The 21,959-nt window shown below is 44.6% G+C and overlaps 1 protein-coding gene across 3 annotated transcripts in view; it reads right to left on the bottom strand.

Moving 5' to 3' along the window:
* The window catches only part of LOC117359630 (interferon-induced protein with tetratricopeptide repeats 5-like), a 42,483-nt gene extending 21,182 nt beyond the window's left edge, over positions 1-21,301 (bottom strand). For 2 of the 3 annotated variants that reach the window (XM_033942790.1, XM_033942788.1), the window contains exon 1: positions 21,215-21,301. In XM_033942790.1, coding sequence (XP_033798681.1) covers positions 21,215-21,219 — 5 coding nt within the window. In that variant the 5' untranslated portion in view covers positions 21,220-21,301. The remainder of the gene's footprint in view (positions 1-21,214) is intronic. The other variant, XM_033942789.1, reaches the window with a different exon arrangement.
* Positions 21,302-21,959: the final 658 nt, after the last annotated feature.

Raw genomic sequence — 21,959 nt, 5'->3', positions numbered from 1 at the left:
AAGCTATGGGGAACGTCTGGGCATAATATGTAAATGCGCATGAGTCGAGTCTCTTTCATTTGAAAGGAAGCTCCAGAATGAGAGGGCATAGGATGAAGTTAAAAGATGATAGGCTCAGGAGTAATCTAAGGAAATACATTTTTACAGAAAGGGCAGTAGATGCATGGAACAGTCTCCTGGAAGAGGTGGTGGAGACAGAGACTGTGTCTGATTTCAAGAAAACCTGGGATAGTCACATGGAATCTCTTAGAGAGAGGAAAAGATAATGGTTACTGCGGATGGGCAGTGGGTTATTTGGCCTTTATCTGCCATCATGTTTCTATGTAATATCTCCTGACAAAGCTCCTAATGAAGTGAAACAGGGACACATTGTTAAGAAAAAAATAAAAATTTTGGTAAAGGTCACCCACCAGCTTCTAGCAAAAAGCTAAGTAATTGCTAAATGTCATATTCATAGCTCAAAAGTGTTTCAGTAGTAGTAGGGTTAAAAATAATAAAAAAAAAGACTAGTGATTGCTCACAATTGTGGTGACCTGACAAGAGTTATATAATATCCGGCACCGGTGAGCACTTGAAGTCTTTTCACCCTCATACTACTAACTCATCAGTTCACTAACTTTAATTATAGTGACCATGTGATTGGTGAGCTCATACAACCATTGGGATTTCCATACACTGAAATGGTGTCTACTGCATGTCAATCAAATTTAGGCACCATTGGTAGAATCGCACCTACCAACGCCTAAATTGAGTTATGCACCGGTAGGCATCATAATGTTAGGTGCCAGTATATTAGGCCAGAGTTTTCCTAGCCTAGAATACTGGCGTCTAACACTTTCCACACCCAAACTCTACCGCTAACCATGTCTACATTTTGTGTACGTGCTGGTAGGTGTCTTGCTGATTTCCACATGGAACTTAAATTAATTGGTTTTTAAATGTTTTCAATTATCACATCAATTAAGCAATTTTGAATTTACTAGGTGCTGCTGATCTAGTTATTAGAATTTATTAACAAACTTTTCATGAAGAGATTCATCTAAAGCGGTTTACAATACATTAGAGGGGGTTGATCCAAGATGGCACTGGGTACCTGCTGACTGGAGGGATGCTGTGAGATTTATTGCTCTTTTCAGCTTGTTTCCTTAACCACTGTTTTTGCGATGCCGAAGAGAAGGGGTAGGAGTACTGCTGGAGCCTTGCGGCGCTCTGAAAAAACCGCTCTCGCTACTATTGAGTGATTTCTCCATCGTCTTCAGAGGGAGTCAGTTATGTCAGGGAGTCACCCACTGGATCCATCGGTGCGGAGTGACGCCAACCTGGAAGTTCTTGGGCTAGAAACTAAGTCTAAGTCACAAAAACCCACCTAAAATAACCAGATAAGCACTGCAAACACATAATACAGACCCCCACACACTACCCCAGTGATCACCCCCCCACCCCCATAAAAATATTAATCACAACTTGAAAATTGTGCCTCCAGAACATCATCACCTGGCAGCCTGGCATAAGAAAGCCTAGTCGTCCAGCACAGAGGCAGCTTAAGCCGTCTTGGGGGTGGGTTAGGGACCCATGGAGAGGAGGACCCATGCCCATAAGCCTCTTTACTGGCATATAAGTGGCTCCTGCAGCCAGAAGGGCTAGTGGGGTTGTAGATAAGTGGATGTTTGAGATTCTGGAGGTGGTTTGGGGGGCTCACCATGACCTATAAGGGAGCTGTAGTGAGAAGAAGACATGGCACCCTTTAGATGAAGTTCACAGCAGTGCCCCGTAAGGTATCCCACTATTTAGGTGTCATGTCTGGGTGTTCAGTCCATCATTTTGCAGACCCCTCCCACGTCCAACAGGGCTTGTTCAAGGCATTTTTGACTTGGACAAAAAGTTGGACGAAAATGTGGTATAAAGATGGATGATTTAGGGACTTGGACGATCAGATTGATAGGACATATACTTAGACGATTTTTGAAACAAAAAAAAAATTGGACGTATTATTCGAAAATGTGACCTAAGCTGTTTTTTACTTCGGATGATTTGTGACTTAGACGAAAACGGACTTAGACGTTCCTTTCAATTATGCCCCTCCAAGTGTTTTTTGAACTGGCCCAACTTACTAGTTTCCTGACGCTGAAATGCCTGGAAAGGGAAGGAACATCGCATTTGTTAACTGGAATTAAGTTCCTTGAACCAGTCATCAGATACCTTTATTTTCTAGAGTATTTTTTCAATTTTCCTTTAAAGTCACTCAATGACTCTTGGATCAGAATGAGGACTTGAGATTTGTTATGGTAAAAAGGTTTGTCTTCTTCAAGTGTAATGTTAACACTCAATCTTTCTGTACAAAATGTTTAATTTTGTTAAAATGTAAAAATTAATAAATAAAAAATATATATTAAAAAAAACCCCAATACATTAGAAATTAGGTACTCTTAAGTATTTTTCCTATCTCTCCCTGCAGGTTCACAATCTAACTGTGGTTGCATGAGTAATGGTAGATTACTGTATTTTTCGCTCCATAAGACGCACATTTTTTCCACCCAAAAGTGGGTGGAAATCTTGGTGTGTCTTATGAAATGAATGTACAAAATTTGTACCCCCCCTTAGTGTTGTAAAACATCCTCCCGCTGCTGCGGCACCTTTTCAAAACACCTCCCTATCCGCACCACTGTCGCACCTTTTCAAAATACCCTCGCCGCACTTTTTCAAAACACACCCCTGCCTCTCAGCACCGCCACCGTCATTGGTACCTTTTTTAAACAGCCTGGTGGTCCAGCGGTATCCCTCTCTTGCAAGATGGCTCTCGAACTCAGGAGCAAGTGTTACGCACTCCCGCTTGGGCTTGGGCCCGCATTTGCATTCTGAATGGCTGGCGTCAGTTCTCGCCAGCCATTCAGAATGCAAAGGTGGGCCTAAGTGGGAGTGCGTAATGCTTGCTCCTGACATCCGCGCTCCTGACCCGAGTACGAGAGCCGTCTAGAGGGACGAAGGAATTTGAAAAGGTACAGGGTGGGGTGGGTAACTCTCTACTGCTGCTTGAAAAAAGTTTGTTAAAAGCATGTAAAATACAGTAAAATAACTCTCTGAGTAATTTTTATATTGAACTGAAATATAATGTGATATATGTTACCGTATGTCTTATGTTGTGCCATAGTTGTACTTCAAATAGAAATAATTTAGCAACTTAAAAAAAAAAGGTACAGGGGGATATGATTTAAAAGGTATGGGAGGTGTTTAAAAGGGTACGGGGGCATGGGGGATGGTTAAAGTACTGGGAAGCTGCATGGGGGGATGATTTAAGATATTGGGGGGTACATGAGGGTATGGGGGATGATTTAAGGTATAGGGATGATTTAAGGTACTGGGGGGGTATGCCTGCTACTAGGCCAGCCTGCCCTGTGCCGGCATACCATTAGACTACCAGAGGGGGGACAGAGTACAGAGCCTGGCAAGGAGTATGGGGTGTGGTGAAGAGCCTGGCAGGGAGAATTTGGTTCAAAATGTTTTTTTCCTTGTTTTCCTCCTCTAAATCTAGAGTGCGTCTTATGGTCAGGTGCATCTTATGGAGCAGAAAAATATGGTAAGGAACTTGCCCAGTCACAAGGAACAGATTGGGATTGAATTTGCAACATCAAGGTCTCTGTGGCAGCAGCTCTAACCACTAGGCCATTTCCTTCCCTGTTTATAGAATCAGGGCCACAATGGGTGTCTCAGCATTTTGCTTGCACTAATCGTTAGCACCCCTTGATGAATTCTCCCCTTATTGTGATGCTGTCAATTGCTTTATTATGCCTTTTTATTTGAAGTAATTTTGTAAACTTTTTCCTTTGAGTAAACTCTGTTTTATGCACATAAAAAGTCTCATAAAATTACCTCATGTGTTATGTAACTACTTCAGTGGTTTGTTTCATATAAAGGTACAAAGTAAAGCTCAATTATCTGATACTAAGGGCTCCTTTTACAAAGGTGTGCTAGCGTTTTTAGCGCACACACAGACATGCTAGCTGAAAAATTACCGCCTGCTTAAAAGGAGGCAGCAGCGGCTAGCATGTGCAGCATTTTAGCGCGTGCTAAAACCGCTAGCACGCCTTTGTAAAAGGAGCCTAAAGCCCATGAATAATAGTATGCCACAAGGGTCAGTACTTTTGGCCTTGCTTTTCAATCTCTATGTCTTTGTTGGGCTTTTCAGGTTTCAAGTTTTATTTAAAATTTGATTCTATCACTTATCAGAGCTTCTAAGTGAGTTACAGGTGCAATCTTTCCGAAAAATAGGTGTGGCCTATCGTCTTGATGACAAACTAGTTTGGTGTTCAAGGTTATTCATCAAGGTTTTTCAAAAGAACAAGGAAAGACAAGAGGGATGTCTTAACAGCCAAAATAAGTCTTTATTGAAAACAGTACTAAGTCCCTTATTCAGAACAAGTCTCAACAAGGATCCCTGTTTCGACGTTTAGAAGATGCCTTCTTCAGGGGACGCTTGAGCAGAAAAATACATGCTGAAACTGGGATCCTTGTTGGGACTTATTATTTTGAATAAAGACTTATTTTGGTTAAGACATCCCCCTTGTCTTTCCTTGTTGATTTGACTTTATCCTAAGACGAGGGAGGGGCTCCTCTGTTTTGCCTGCAAGTTTTTCAAAGGCACATTATGAAAGTATAAGAGCATCAACAATTTCTTTAGCTGGAGTGACTTTATGGAACAATTTAACAGGACCATTGAGAGCACTTTTGGATTTTCAAAAATTTAAGAAAGTATTAAAAATTACTTTATTTAAAGAAGCATTTACATGATTGTTTAATCAAGATTCATGAGGATATAGCCACTGGTTTGCGAGCATAATTTGTTCCAGAAGCATGCTTGTAATCCAAAGCACTTGTATATCAAAGCAAATTTCCCCAGACAATTCTTTTCACAGCCCAAAACTTTAATACAAAATACTATATGTATTTATATTGCAAGACCTCGCTCTTTAGAACAGTCACTCCACTCCCGCAGCGCCAGAAAGAAAAGAACCGTCAGCTCAGTTGTAATGATGTGACGCTTGTATATTGTATGTACTTATATTACAAGACATTGCTTGTATATCAAGTTAAAATTTAATCAAATGTTCGAGGGGAGATCCAGGAAACTACAGGCCGGTGAGACTGACCTCGATACCAGGAAAGATGGTAGAGGCGCTGATAAAGGATCGCATCGTTGACCACCTTGACAGACACAATCTGATGAGAACCAGCCAGCACGGCTTCAGCAAAGGAAGATCTTGCTTGACGAACTTGCTGCACTTTTTCGAGGGAGTTAACAGGCAGATAGACAAAGGTGATCCGGTCAACATTGTATATCTGGATTTTCAGAAGACGTTTGACAAGGTCCCGCATGAACAACTACTTCAAAAAATTGTGAGCCATGGGATTGAAGGTGAAATACACACGTGGATCAAAAACTGGTTGGCAGATAGAAAGCAAAGAGTGGGGATAAATGGACAATACTCGGACTGGAAAAGCGTCACCAGTGGAGTGCCACAGGGTTCGGTGCTTGGCCTGTGCTCTTCAAAATATTTAGAAGCGACCTGGAAATTGGAACGACGAGCAAGGTGATTAAATTTGCAGATGATATGAAGTTATTCAGAGTAGTAAAGACGCAGGAGGATTGCGAAGACCTGCAACAGGACATAAACGCGCTTGAGAAATGGGCTGCGACATGGCAAATGAAGTTTAACGTGGACAAGTGTAAAGTGATGCATGTTGGTAACAAAAATCTTGTACACGAATACAGGATGTCTGGTGCAGTACTCGGAGATACCCCAGGAAAGAGACTTGGGAGTACTGGTCAACAAGTCGATGAAGCTGTCTGCGCAATGCGTGGCAGCGGTGAAAGGGGCAAACAGAATGCTTGGAATGATTAAGAAGGGGATCAAAAACAGATCGGAGAAAGTTATCATGCCGCTGTACAGGGCCATGATATGCCCTCACCTGGAATACTGCGCCAGCACTGGTCGCCGTACTTGAAGAAGGACATAGTACTACTCGAAAGGGTCCAGAGAAGAGCGACTAAAATGGTTAAGGGACTGGAGGAGTTGCCATACAGCGAGAGATTAGAGAAACTGGGCCTCTTCTCCCTTGAAAAGAGGAGACTGAGAGGGGACATAATCGAAACATTCAAGATAATGAAGGGAATAGACTTAGTAGATAAAGACAGGTTGTTCACCCTCTCCAAGGTAGAACAAGAGGGCACTCTCTAAAGCTAAAAGGGGATAGATTCCGTACAAACGTAAGGAAGTTCTTCTTCACCGAGAGAGTGGTAGAAAACTGGAATGCTCTTCCGGAGGCTGTCGTGGGGGAAGACACCCTCCAGGATTCAAGACAAAGTTAGACAAGTTCCTGCGGAACTAGAACGTACGCAGGTAGGGCTGGTCTCGGTTAGGGCGCTGGTCTTTGACCTGGGGGCCACTGCAGGAGCGGACTGCTGGGCACGATGGACCACTGGTCGGACCCAGCAGCAGCAATTCTTATGTTCTTAAAAGACTTGCAATCCAACGTTTTACTGTATATAGATGGCGATGTATGTGTTGCTTGTTTGTATGAAATTATTGTATGTGCCTGCTTCTCTGTACTCATTTTATGGTTGTATTTTTTGGAAACCGCCTAGTAATAGGTGGGGAAGATATTGTTAAATAAATAAACGTGATAAAATGATATATAATTTTAAAGACAAACATGTAGGCGTGATTAGAGGTATGGTTTCTAGTAAAGTATGGGCAGAGTCTCACAGTATAGGGGTAATAATAAAAAAAAAAAAAGTCTAAAAAAGTGTCCTAAGTAGCTACTTGGACAATCAAAAGGCCTGATCGTCCAAGTACCCATAACCAAAGCTGGTTTTTAGACATATCTAAAAACAGCTTAGGCCTTTCCCCTGCCTCTAAACGCACAGAGAGAAAAGAGGTGTGTTTAGAGGGGAAAGGGCGGGCAGTGGGCCGACCTACACCTAGGCGTACAACAGGTATAACCAATACAGTTTAGTCGGCACTTAGACCTTTTTCACTTAGACAAAATAAAACCAGGTCTAAGTGCCGAAAAATGGGCTGCTGAGCTGATGGCCGTTGGCGCCATCAGTTCAGCGGCCCGGCAACCTAACCAACGCGGCAGGAGAGATGCCTCATCTCCCCTACCGCGATGCCATCACTCTTCTACCCGAACTGCCGCGACCCACAGCAGTTCAGGTAGAGGAGTGATGGCATCGCGGTAGGGGAGATGAGGCATCTCTCCAGCCGCGATGCATCACTCCCCCCCCCCACACACAACATCGGGGCAAGAGGGAGCTCAAGCCCTCTTGCCCCAGCCAACCGTGGCACCCCCGACATATTGGGGCAAGAGGGAGCTCAAGCCCTCTTGCCCCGCCGATCGTGCCCCCCCCCTCGACTCGTTCAGGCAAGGAGGGAGCCCAAGCCCTCCTGGTCCAGCCGATCCTCTACCCCAACCCCCCACTACATTATGGGCAGGAGGAATTCCAGGCCCTCCTGCCCTTGACGAACCTCCCTCCCCCCAACGTCCGCCCCCCCAGAACCCCCGATCGGTCCCCCTCCCAACTGACCCGCGATCCCCCGGCCGACCCCCCGACCCTCACCCCTCTTCTCCGTACCTTTAGGTAAGTTGGCCGGACAGACGGGTGCCAAACCTGTCCGTCCGTCCGGCAGTCCTCTGACGAATGGGGCCGGATTGGCCCAGCCTAACCAAAGCCCCGCCTTCTGGTGGGGCCTAAGGCGCCTGGGCCAATCAGAATAGGCCCGGGAGCCTTAGGCACATGGCCCAGATTGGGCCCCATTCATCGGAGGACTGCCTGCCGGACGGACGGGTTTGGCATCCGTCTGTCCGGCCAACTTACCTAAAGGTACGGGGAAGGAGGGTGAGGGTTGGGGGGGTCGTGGGGTCGGACGGGGGGGGTCACGGATCAGCTGGGAGGGGGGCCGATCGGGGGTTCTGGGGGGGGCGGACATAGGGGGGGTTTGTCGAGGGCAGGAGGGTCTGGGATCCCTCCTGCTCGTAATGTAGTGGGGGGTGGGGGTAGAGGATCGGCTGGACCAGGAGAGCTTGGGCTCCCTCCTGGCCTGAACGAGTCGGGGGGGGGGGGGCACGATCGGTGGGGCAACAGGGCTTGGGCTCCCTCTTGCCCCGATGGAGTCGGGGAGTCAGGGAGCAAGAGGGCTTGGGCTCCCTCTTGCCCCAATGGAGTCGGTGAGTCAGGGAGGCAAGTGGGCTTGGGTTACCTCTTGCCCCGATATGTCGGGGGTGCCGCGGTTGGCTGGGGCAAGAGGGCTTGAGCTCCCTCATGCCCCGATGGAGTCAGGGCATCAGGGGGGCAAGAGGGCTTGAGCTCCCTCTTGCCCCGATGTTGTCGGGAGGGGGGGGGGGTCGCGGTTTAACATGGCAAGAGGGCTTGGGAACCCTCCTGCCTGGATCGTTGTGGGGGGGGGATTCTGTAACCGGTGTTGTTTTTGACAGACACCGGTTACAGAATCCAGCTTTTAGGCGAAGGACTGGCTCCTCTTTCGCCTAAAAGCCTTCTGTTGGACGTTTGTGGCCTAGGCATGTTTTTGTTTCATTATGGCTAAAAAGTGTAGCCGTGCTATGAGGGTACTTGTAGACGTAGTGGAGATTGGGCGTTTAGGCAGAGGAAGGCCATAATCAAAACATGGACGTTTGTTTTGGTTATGGACACTTTCCCTGCTTCTGGGTTGAACGTTTAGGGACTTAGGCCAAAAGGGGACAGACGCTTTTTTTGATTTTGCCCCTCCACGTGTTTAGTTTATTTAAAAAAAAAAAAAAATCACCTATATGTGTATTTATTTATTTACTGCCCTTTGCATGACAAGATTCACCCAAAGTGGTTTATGATACACTGAATAGTAATCAGGTACTCTTAAGAATTTTTCCTATCTGTCCTGGCAGGTTCACAATCTAACTGTGGTACCTGGTGCAATGGAGGGATTGAGGGTCTGATTCTGGCAGTGACACTTGCCACAGCAGGTGCCTGCAAAACGGGCGCCTGCCGTGTATCAATCAGCAGCAGGCACCAAATCAGAATCACGTTTTTTTTTGGGTGGGGGGGGTTAACATAGGCATCTTAAATGTAGGCCAGCATTTTAAAGGCCTACATTTAAGACGCTGGTTTCGTACCTAAAGAGACGCTTAGGGACGCCTACAGACACCTATGGCCACTTCCGGCGCACACCATGCCCACACAGGCTTTAGGCATCCCTAGGCGCGTCTGTAGGTGCGAGACAGGCGCCTGCATTTAAAAAATAAAAAATGTGTCCCGATTGTTCATTAGATGGCGGAAGGATACATACTGCTGCCTAACTTCAGGATGCCTTTTGAATAATTTGTCCTAACTGACTTGCCCAGAGTCACAGGGAGCAGACTGAGACTGAGCTGACAACCTAGGCTACTTCCTCCCTCCCATCTGTGTACATTTTCATCTGCTAATGAGCTGGTATAAATGTATGTGGCTGCATTTTAGTCATGATTTTGGCAGCTCTTATTCAGCTATTTTATAACGACACATAGCACACATGTCTTTCCTGCATGCTAAGTCCACTTGAACTGTGACAGGAAAATTCTTGACTTTTCCAATTTCCCCAATTAATGGCCACATGCTAATCTTGTCATTGACATGTGGCCATTAAACAAAGTTATTGCGTGAGCCCTTATGACACCTATTTTATAGGCAGGGAGGGGCATATTCTATAAATGGCGGGATGCACGTTGTTTAAAAGAAAAAAACATCCCAAGGAGGGTCGCCTACAGTATAGGCATTTTTGCGAGCCTAGGAAGACGCGCAGGGCCGCTTAAGCTTGCCTAGGCTGGGCGTGGTTTCACCCAGAAGTTGCCTTAGGCGAGCTTAGGCAGCCTTAGATGTCTCCCTAAGGCTGCAAAAGACGCCTGACATGTAGGCCAGCCTTAGGCCCCTCCCCAGTGCATCCCAGGATGTACCGGGAAGGGGAAGGCCCACCATTCTTTGGAGGTGGGTCTGCCGGCTGGAGGGAGTAAGCATCGGTATACATGCACAGATAGGCAAATTTACCACAGGACGGCTATGCACGTCCTAAGGTAAGCCTGTTTAATGAGCAGTAAGTGCATGCAAGTGCTTACCGCAAATTTAGTAAACGGACCCCATAAGCAACTACAGCACTTATTTTGTCTGTGTTATATTGTGTTGTATTGATATCTTTTACCTAGTGTTGATTCTACTGATATATTTTATTTAAAATGCTTTGGGTTCCCTTTGAGAGAACAAAGCAATCTGTAAGAATAGAATAGAAAATACTTCATTTAATTGCCTTTGCTTGCTAGTTGAAGGATTAAAAAAATATGTTCTTAAAATATTTCTCAAAATTTTGTTAAGGGGAACAAAATCACAAGAGACAAATATCATACTTGTATTCTCTTTGGCACATATATCATACTTGTATTCTCTTTGGCCTGGATTCTCTTGGTGCCGATATCGAAGGCCACCTAAAAAGTGGCTGCTGATTCTGTGTCAATCATGAGATAGCGTCATATAGAAAATTGCACTTCTGGGAAAGATAGGTGCCAGAAATGTAGGCCAGGTCTACATTTCCAGTGCCTATCATTGTCATAAACTGCGACTAAGGAGGTGTGATTCCAGCACCAATTTTATAGGTGTAGGTAGGTGCCTTGAAACTCAGTTAAAAACAGTGTTTAAATGGTGCTTTTTACTGAGCATGGGTGCCTACTGGCGCCTAAAAAAATCTGCGCTGGTTAGAGAGTCCGGGCCTTTGTGCATATACACATATTTCTTATTGTGCTTCTTCAAAGATTTTCAGCAGGGTACATATGAAGCGTCAAACAAAGGGGCAGTGTTATCCTGAAAAATAGTCACTTAACTTGTTCTTCTTATGTCAGTCTGTAACGCTGCAGTATTAGTGGAAGCAAAACAACTTTGTGTAATGTCTTGCCAGGACCATAATAAGCTGGAATCGTGCTCTGACAGATTCATGGAGCCAAGTAAAGGAGACAATGGACAGGGACTGATTTTGGCACTCCCGTATCCCTTGAGCCACTTGCACAGCCCTTGGTATGGTTAGTGTTGTTCAAAGTATTAGGTCAAAGTACTTAAGTAAAAATAAAAATACATTTTTAATGCTAAAAGTAAAGAACGTATTAAAAAATTTACTTAATAAAAGTAAAAAAGTTCTTGCTTAGTACTGTATAATACAGTGTATCGCAAACTGTGTGCTACGGCACACCAGTGTGCCTCCTGAGATTTCAGGTGTGCCGTGACACACTGGCGAGGAGGAGAGCCATCCACGCTGGCCGACTGCCTACAGGACGTGCCTTTTGCGGCGAGAGGCAGGCCCAGTAGGAAGTCAGCCGGTGCAGATGAGTCGCCTCTTGGCTGGTGTCTCTCCTCCTCTCCCTGCACCTCCCGGATCCCTCCACCGAAGTGAGTCATGGCCAGATGGGCCTCCACGCTTTTCCAGATGCCTTCCACCCGGGGAACTGAATTTAGTGTGCCACCGGCCAGAAAGTTTGCGAAACAATGGTATAATACTTTTTGAGTGAAAAATAAAAGTATTGCAACTACAATGTCTGTTCACCAAGAATTGCTACCAGCTTCAGCTTCTTCACCGATTTAAATTGACCCAACTCATCACTCTTCTGTTTGGCTGGAGACCAGTAACAAGTTCAAACAGAGGCAACTTTGCTGTTCTTATAGGCTATATTCACTAAACAGTAAAATTTAAGATGACGTGATCTACTGTTTGCATGACAAAGTTTGCAACAACAAAATCCTGTTCCCAGTTTTGCTGTTTCATTTGGTCAGGAGTCCGGGCGGCTTTTCAATTTTAGAACTTTTGCCAAAGACTGATGTAGACTAAATCAACAAAATAGAGCAGGGTAAATGTGTGGAATAAAGGAGATAAGAAACAGTATACCAAAAAATAACACTTTGTACAGCGTTTCTCCTACTACTCAAAAGTGTGATATAAGAACATAAGAATTGCTGCTGCTGGGTCAGACCGGTGGTCCATTCTGCCCAGCAGTCTGCTCACGCGGCGGCCCCCCAGGTCAAAGGCCAGTGCTCTAAATGAGTCCAGCCTCACCTGCATGAGTCCCAGTTTAGCAGGAACTTGTCCAGCTTAGTCTTGAAACCCTGGAGGGTGTTTTCTCCTACAACTGACTCCGGAAGAGCGTTCCAGCTCTCCACCACTCTCTGCCCTTTTGTTTGTACGGAATCTATCCCCTTTCAACTTTAGAGAGTGCCCTCTCGTTCTCTCTATCTTGGAGAGTGTGAACAGTCTGTCTTTATCTACTAAGTCTATTCCCTTCAGTATTTTGAATGTTTCGATCATGTCTCCTCTCAGTCTCCTCTTTTCAAAGGAGAAGAGGCCCAGTTTCTCCAATCTCTCACTGTACGGCAACTCCTCCAGTCCCTTAACCATTTTAGTCGCTCTTCTCTGGACCCTTTCGAGTAGTACCGTAGATACTCAAAAAATGACAATGCTTCCATATGCTCAGAGATGTGCAAAACTCTATTAGGGGGTTTACTCTACCATCTAAGATAAGTGACATCATTCAATTTCTTTAGTGGTCAGCTTAAAATAGTTGTGACACATTGGATTATACTTGAATTTTTGAATAATACAGCAATTAGATTTTTTAAATATAAGACACGCTATTTTGCACAGCTATTTACTGACAGCCAAATCCATGCAATGATTGAAGAACAAACTCTTAAATAAGGGGGGCGAGCAAACCCCCTATTAGAGTTTGCACATCTCTGAGCATATGGAAGCATTGTCATCCTTTGAGTATCTTATATATCACACTTTTGAGTAGTAGGAGAAACGCTGTAACAAAGTGTTAAAAGACAGATGTAGGGCAGAAAATAAAGGAGAGAAAAACTGCAAATGGATAAGATGACCCTGGAAACACAGTTAAGAGCACAGACAGAAGGAAGTGCAACCAGAGACTGGGAAAAGATGAACAGAAAAATAAAATCACCAGATGACAAAGGTATGAAAAGTGATTTTACGAGTATTTTCAATTTAGTGACTAAAATGTATCAGTTTTCAGAATTTACATCTATATGTATTTTACACTGCTCAGAAAGAAACTTATTTCTTTCTATTTCTCTGGTGTTGTACTGCATACAGAGCCTGGCATCTTAGGGTTTCATTTGTCTGTATTAGGACCAATGTTCCCTCTAAGGATTGATGAGGTGTGTGCAAAAAAAAATATGCATGAGCGACAAGTTACATATTCCACAAATTTATGAGCAGGCACGGAGGATGCATTTTTAAACAAATGTAGTTTATCCTTGTACTCCTTATGTATTTTTAATCATCTATGGATATGTTTGTATGTTTATTGTTCAAATGGTTTTATTTATTTCCCAAAATTTATTTTTGTTATACACATTGAAAATATTTGATATTGCATTTAAATCAAAATCTCAATAAACTTGAAACTTGAAACGAGTGCCCATGAGATTGTGGGAGGGTTAAATACTCAAAACTTAGAAGAATAACAATTTACTTAAAGTTTTTGCTTCGCCAGCTTTCTGGTATCTTTACATAATGCAGTGGTGTACCTAGCATATGTAACACCCGGGGCCCATCATTTTTTGGCACCCCCCCATCTGTCCGAAAAACATGATTTTTAGTAACAAGCCACCCGTCACACATGAGTATCTAAGAAAAGGCAGCATCTTACATATTGCAGTGAACAGTACATCAATACACCCATTATAAAACTAAACAAGCCAGACCAGCACAGATCAATCCTACACCGTCAATCCTAACAGAAAACTATGTCTTTCGAACACACAGAACACACCTTCGCCTATTATGGAATATGTAATCACAAACTAACCCCTCCCTCTTTTACAAAACTGTAGTGTGGATTTTAGCTACGGAGGTAACAGCTCTGATGCTCATAGAATTCTGAGCATCAGAGCTGCTACCACCACGGCTGGTGCTAAAAAACGCTTCACAGTTTTGTAAAAGGGGGGATAAAATAAAAATACATAGACAAAGGTTAAATTGAACCAGCAAGAAGCTGGACTCTGCATACAATGCTTCACAGAAACAGTGACACATGTCTCCTAAAGCAATAAATAAATAGAAATTTTTTTTCTACCTTTGTCTTCTGTGGTTTCTGCTTTCCTCATCTTCTTGTAACTCTCTTCCTTCCATCCACTGTCTGCCGTCTCTCTTCCCCTATATGGCATTTTCTCTCCTTCTATGCCCCTTCCAGAAACTGTATGCCTCCCCCTTTCATCTCTCCTTTCACCCCCATTGGTCTGGCATCTCTCTCCTCTCCTTCCCTCTCCCACACCTCTCCTCTGCAATCCCTTTCCCTTTTTTCCCTCATTTCCCTTTTCAATTTATTTTCTGCATCTGTCTAGATTATGTTCTTACTACCCTCTCATCAATGTCCTTTTTTACTGTCTACCTAAAGCTTGCCACCTCTTTCCCTCACCCCAGTGTTTCCCTAACTCAATCCTTTTCTCCCCATCATGTGCCCTCCTTTTATTTATCCCCTCCTTCCATCATGTACCCTCTTTCTCCAACCCTTCCATCTAGTACCTTCTCCTCTCTCTGTCCACTTCCATCCAGCATCTGCTCCCCTTTCTCTCCTCCCATTTCCTTCTGGCATTTGCTGCCTTATCTCTCCCATCTGCACTTCCATCCAGCATAGGCTCCCCACTACCATCCAATGTCTGCCCTTTCTCCCTCCATCCACCCCTCTTCAATCAGCATCTTCCCCCTTTCTTTCCCTCCAATATCCTTCCCCCTTATGTCTCTCCCCTTTCTCTGTACATCAATTCCATCAGCACCACCCTTCCATACCACCCTGCCCCTTTTCTTTCCCTCCACCACTCTTCCATTCCAGCAGTCCTGCTCCTTTCTCTCCCTTCATGCAGCAAGGTCCCACGATGGAGACGTCTAACCTCGGCCTGCCCCGGAACTCTTACTGCAGCAGCCGCCCGTCTAGGCAGGAACAGGAAGTGACTGTTGCAGTAAGAGTTCCGGGTCAGGCCGAGGTTAGACGTCTCCACTGATGGATACAGCGCCGCCGCTATAACATTTAAAATAATAGCGATCCGGGGGGGGGGGGGGAGTCCGGAGCTGCAGGGGAGAGTGTTGCGGTACCCAGCTGGAGGGAGAAGGAAGATGAGGGAGGAAATGAAAGGAGATGCATCTTAGGCGATCAGGGCAGACCGCCGCCGCTTCGTGTGTGCGCTGTGACGAGAAACTTGTGCGCTGCGATGTAATATTTTGTGCGCCAGCTCACGCCAGCGCAGCTTAGCGGGAACACTGATTAGGACTTTTAGTTTGTGGTCCTATATTTGCATAGGGTTATCTGTGTTCTAGACATGTGACCAAGGCCAAGTATTCTTGTAGGAATGAATGTTGTGAAACGTTATTGGTGTCATGGCCCTAAGTAGGAAGATATTTATCAGCATTTTGCCGCATCTGGAGGGTCTCTGCTAGTGCTGCCCGATTCAGGAAAAAAAAATTTGATTTGATTCAGCCTATTGAATTGGTTTTTCGATTTATTCGATTTTCCTGCCCAATTGTGTGTTTGTTTTGTTTTGGGGTTTTTTTTTCCAAACAACCTGGTGGGTTTATTTTAAAGCCTCTTCACCCCCTTTGCCTTCTCCTAACCACACTGGCACTGTGGTGTAAACAAAACAAAAAAGACTTTAACTTTCTCTGTTAAATCCTAGCTCACGTTTGCGGTCTAACACGTTTCAAATCTGACATATTGTAATCACAAAACAGAAAATAAAATTAGTTATTCTACCTTTTGTTGTCTGGTCATAATTCAAATCTTGTTGGTCCCAGGCTCTGGTTGTCTTTGATAACTTGCTTGTCAGGGTCTCCTTCTTTCTGCATGCTAACCATCCATCTGCCATCTCTATCCTCCCCTTCCATTTCCCTTCCCTCCCCAGGAGGTCTGGCATCTTTCCTTTTTTTGTCTCCCTCCACAGATCCACCTTTTATTAACTACCCTTTCATCCAGCGTCTCTCCCTCCTTCCCCACCACCCCAGGGTCCACCATCTCTCCCTTTCCTTTCCCAACTACCCTCTTATCCAGTATCTATATCCTCCCCCTCCACACCATCCCTTGTGTCCAACTTCAATCTCTTTCTGTTCCTTCCCTCCCTAAATCCCATTATCCACCATCTCTCTTCATCTCCTCTATTTTCAGACCCATTATTTCTTCCCCCCAAAGTCCGGCATATGCATGTCACTTTGAACCCCTCCTTCCCCCCCCTCCCTCCGTGTACTTCTACACCAGAAACCCCCTCCCCTGAAGGTCTGTTCCCCCGAAGGCCTGCACCTCCCTCTGAAGGCTGCACCCCACCCCTAAAGGCCTGCCTGTCCCCCCTGAAGACCTATGTCATCATCCCTGAAGGCCTGTCATCCCCCCTTAAAGGCCTGTCCCCCACCTTAAAGGTCTGCATCCCACCCCTGAAGGCCTGCTTGCCTGTACCCCCTGAAGGCCTGTCCCCCCCCCTCCCCGGAAGGCCTGCATGTTCCCCCTGGCCTCCCACTTGTGTCCGGCATCCCCCTTGTCCCCCTGCACCGTTTACCTTAAAGAAGCAGCCTACAGATAAGATTGCGATGCTAGCGATCTTTGCACTGCTTCTGAGCTGTTTCCTCTGCTGCGGTCCCGCCCCTCCTCTGACGTCAGAGACAGGATCGCGGCGGAGGAAACAGTTCTGAAGCAGTGCAAATATTGCTAGCATCGCGATCTTGTCTGCAGGCTGCTTCTTTATGGTAAACAGCGCAGGGAGGCCAGGGGGGGGGAAGCGGGAGGCCAGGGGGTAGAACCGGACACCAGGGGGGGAAGCTGACAGCAGCACTTCCCGACTGACCCTCCCCCCCTCTAAAGCAGGTGTGGCAGCAGCCGGCCAGCAAGAGCAGCGCTGCCGCTCCTGCTTTAGGGGGCGAGGGGGGAGGGTCAGCCGAATCGGGAAGCCAATTTTTTTGTTTTGAATTGATTCGAATCGATTCACCCGAAGTGAATCGGTGAACCGATTTGAATCGTGAATCGGGCAGCACTAGTCTCTGCACTTATGCGGATGTTGACGTGATAACGTCACATGTATGCACACATGATAAGTGTGTTGTCATCACATCGATGTCCATGCATGTGCGGAGGATCTCTAGATGCGGCCTGGAGCTCGGGGAAGGAAACATGAGGTTTATATGGGGGCGGAGCTGGAGGCAGAATTGGGCAGGGCCAGGGGCAGAATGGGGCGTGGCTGAGGGCAGAATGGTGCAGAGCCAAGTATCCTCTTTTTTTTAAAGAGGAAATCTGGTAACCTATTTATATTTCCCTTTTACTGCATCAAATGTAACTAGGTAAAAGTAGCAAAAATTGGCAAAATTATTACTTCAGTAAAAGTAAAAACAACAAATGCTATCCTGTACTTCTTTAAAAGTAAATTAACAAAATGTTTACTTTAGTACAGTAATTAGTTTCATTGACTGTGTATGTAAATTGTAATCTGCTTCAGTTGTTAAGCGGAATAGAATTTTTAAAAATAAATAAATAAATTTACTATACAACACTGGGCATGGCCCTATTTTTTTGCAGGACATTGTTGGATCATTTTCTTAATGCATATTCATTTTAAGGCAAATCTCCAATAACCAATATATAACTATAGAAATATATTTCTGGTGTTTTTCTTGTAACTTTGAAGTTGCTTCCTTGAGGCTCCAGGTGTTTTGTTCTACTCATCCTGCATATTTATTCACCCTCCCAGAGCAATAATCCTCACAAGGGCTAGAGTAGGAAAATATCAAAAGAAAAAAGTTTATACTCTCCGCTCCTCCAAAGATGCAAGAAAATCACTTTTACCAAACTCAAAAATGTGGAGAAAAAAAGACCTCAGTACTCTACTCAATTCAAGCAATTGCCAACTAGTCGAGAAAACACACATTAATTAATCATAGGTCAAAAAAACCTCCACTCATAATTTATTTGTAAACAGTGACTCCACCAAACTTTGGGAGCACTATCTTTCATGCAGCAAGAAATCTCTAAACATTTACGGCTCCTTTTACCGGATTAGCACGCGCTAGCCAAAAATCTACCGCCTGCTCAAACGGAGGCAGTAGCGGCTAGCACGCATGGAAATTTATCACGCGCTATTCCCCGCATTAAGGCCCTAGAGTGCCTTTGTAAAAGGAGCCCTAAGGGCTCCTTTTACAAAGGTATGCTAGCGGTTTTAGCACTCGCTAAAATGCCACGCATGCTAGCCACTACCGCCTCCTTTTAAGCAGGCAGTAGTTACTAAAGTGCGCTAAAAATGCTAGCGCACCTTCGTAAAAGCCTTACACGTTTTAAAAGCTCCTTGAAAAACTTTTTGTTTAAAGATGCCTTTGACCTGTAACCCCTCCCCTCAAACCCCCCCCTCCCGCTATTGCAACTTCACTCTTTTACATTCTTCCACTCCCCCATCCCTACTGTGCCTTCCATCTTTTTTATAACAAATTGTAGTTCTACCCCCTATCCTTACATACTAGTTGGTATATGTACCTGTTTTGTTTTAATGTTTTTACTGAGATTAGGTTTTTTTAAAAGCTGTATGTTATATAGGGAATATTCATAATTTAAAAAAAATATGGGGACCATTGACTATTTATTCTAATGATCAGATATCATAGCACATGGGTTGTATATATGTGGGGGTGGGTTGGGGAATGTATATCATTTGAAATAGGATTGATAATAAAAAGGGGGATATTTAATTTTTCATATAAGAATATTTGACTGTAAATACAAGTGATATGTGGAAATTGTTTATATTATGTTTAATTCACTTGTTGTAAGATGCAAAAATGAATAAAGAATTATAAAAAAAAAAAATAATAAAAAGCTGTATGATACTTTATGTTCTTATATTTTTATTGGTGTACTTCACTTAGATAGATAAGCGGCCTGATCAAATATTAATAAACCTTGAAAATCTCATAGATGGGCAGGAGGGGTGGGGGGGGGGGCGATTATAAAATGCTAAAGTTCATAAAGTGGACCCAAACTTCAGTTCACTTGTCTTTTGCAAACACCAGACATTCTACTCACAGAGTCATAGAAAAATCATGCACCCAAAATGTTAAAACTTAAAAAAACCCACTGAGCTGGCATATGAATTCACTGCAAACTTCTCTTTCTTCAGTTCCTTGATGCTCACACATGCAAGGCTGATAAAGCCTGCCTTTTACTGGGAAGGGGTAAAGCGCGGACCTCGCGGATCTAAAACCGCACGTCCTTAAAAATCTGAGGTCCGTGCCACTTGTAGTTTCTGGCTCTGACAGACCTCTGTGACAATTTAGCTCTGACGGATCCCAATGAGCGGCGGCACAAACTTCTCCCATAAAACGCGAAAGTTCATTTACTGGCGCTATTTCCCCTGGAGACGCTTTATTATGCGGCTACGCTCGTCCGGGAGTTCGGCCTGGGAGAAGTTTGTGCTGCCGAGTAAGAAGATTGTAGGCTCTTCTTATGCTCTTATCAATTTGGCTGCCACGGGATCTGCAGGATCCTCATTTTACCCCTTCCTGCAGATCCCACAGATCCAGTGGATCGGTTGCTTTTTGGGTTCGGTGGGATCCTCGTTTCACCCCCTTCCCATGAATTAATGGAGCTCCAAGATGCAACTTTGTGTAATTATTCCTGAAATTTTAGGTGGCTTCTCTGTCATCCCGTCTCCTAGTTCCTTTCTGGATCTTGTTCTTCCCTCTCCCATCCCCCCTCCCCTTTGGTTATTTTCTGAATTCACACAGATGCAGCCTGCAGTATCGGTGAGGGGGATCCACTTAGTCACTCAAAAATGTTCTGTTTGATTAAAACCACAAACCAAAACAAGGGGAAAAAAACCCAGGGTCCAACTGTCTGCAGTGAAAAACAATCCAGAACAAATAAACCAAGAACTGCAGACTTTGTACACGATGCAGGCAGACTTTATTATGACAAGTGAATCTTTGATTAAAAACCTTTTACCAGGTAAGGGTCCCTTACCTGGTAAAAGGTTTTTAATCAAAGATTCACTTGTCATAATAAAGTCTGCCTGCATCGTGTACAAAGTCTGCTGTTTGATTAAAATAATTACAGCTGTACAAGAGCTGAAACTCGGCTCATAAAACCTGCCAGTAACTTCACTAAACAGCTGATCGTGCATTAAACACTTAAATGATAAGACTTGTTTCCTATTTGAGGGAGATTTTAAAGTTAAGCAGCACTTTTGACTGCCATTTGCAACTAAGGGCTCCTTTTACAAAGGCGCGCTGGCTGTTTAATGCGCGTAATACCCCGCGCTAAACCACCGTCCGGCGCTAGCCGCTACCGCATCCTCTTGAGCATGCGGTACTTGTTAGGCCAGCGTGGGGGGTTAACACGTGATGAAAAGCCACGCGCGTTAACCTCGCTAGCGCGGCTTGTAAAAGGAGCCCTAAAGGTTTTCTTTTTGGCACCTTTTACAAAGCGATTCCTGTGTGGCAAATGCGACGCAGCCCAATCAATTCCTATGGACGGCTGTGCTGTGGGACTCGCTACCGCAGCTTTGTAAAAGAGGCCCTTTACGATTTATTTTTGCTTTTGCAGAAAAGAAGGTTAGTCTTTAAAGCTTTTGATCTAAGTAAATTGGGATGCGGGGGAGGGGCGGGGAGACTGTTCATTTTCTATTTACTACTCTTGGCAGAATTCTACAAGTGCAAAATCTGTGCAAGATTCATAAATCTGCCCCTGCTGTGCAGAATTTAATGCAGACACAGCGAGTCATTTCCTCCTCCTGTGCTGGCTTAGACTCGACTGTGCATTTGAAGTTCTTGTTTATGTGAAGTCCATGCGTCATCTCCCCCTTCCTCCCCTCCATTATCATGTGCAACATTTCTCTCTCCCTGCCCTCCACCCTATGTCCAACTCTTCTCCTCTCTCTCATCTCTGTGTTTGCACTAAAATGTTACTCGAATGCAGAGGAAAATATTGCACAAGACAGGGGAGAAGGGATTTTGTAGACATAGAGGGGTGGGGGGTTTAATTCTCTTCAAATGTTAAAATTAATGCATTTACTTGTAGTTTAGCTGGGAAATTTATCTCAACCTTTAATCTAGCTATAGAACACTGCAAAAGCTAAGCAGCATTCCAAACATATTTCAAATCCAGATCATATATTTACCCCATGATTTTGATAAGTTCGCCAGCAGTCTTTTCTGAGCTACCTGTCTCTTCGGGTGCAAGGATGCTTGCTGCAGTAGCAGCTGCATCTACAGCAACAATTTATAAAACAGTGGTCATGTGACTCTCAAAAGACTTCAGCAAAGATCAGAATAGAAACTCGAAAGTGAAACAGTTCCCTAGCTTGAGAGAGCCAGCTAGGGCTGGGAAACTGAAACTGCTCTGGATTCCATTCATGTTTATGTTTCATTCTTCTGACCACAAAACAAATCTACTCCAGATTTCCTTCCTTCACCAACACTACCCCGAAAATAAGACAGAGGGCTCCTTTTACTAAGGTGTGTTAGGGCATTAACACGCAGAATAGTGCGTGCTGAATTGCCCCGCGTGCTAGACCAGTCTTATATTAATTATCGGTCCAAAAAATGCATTAGGGCTTATTTTGGGGGGATGTTTTATTTTTTCAATATCCTCCACCCCAATTCATCATCTTGGTGCCGGGAGAAAGGCGCGCCCAGACAATTGAGCACAGTGCAGAGGCGTGCGCCGCTCAAAATTACTGTTTTTAGGGCTCCGATGGGGGGTGTGGGGGGGGGAACCCCCCCCACTTTACTTAATAGACATTGTGCCGCGTTGGGGGGAGTTTGGGGGATTGTAACCCCCCACATTTTACTAAAAACTTCACTTTTTCCCTGTTTTTAGGGAAAAAGTTAAGTTTACAGTAAAATGTGGAGGGTTACAACCTC

The sequence above is a fragment of the Geotrypetes seraphini genome, chromosome 4 (assembly GCF_902459505.1).
Source record: "Geotrypetes seraphini chromosome 4, aGeoSer1.1, whole genome shotgun sequence".
In the NCBI taxonomy this organism is placed as follows: Eukaryota; Metazoa; Chordata; class Amphibia; order Gymnophiona; family Dermophiidae; genus Geotrypetes; species Geotrypetes seraphini.
This window is presented reverse-complemented; position numbering and strand designations above follow the sequence as displayed.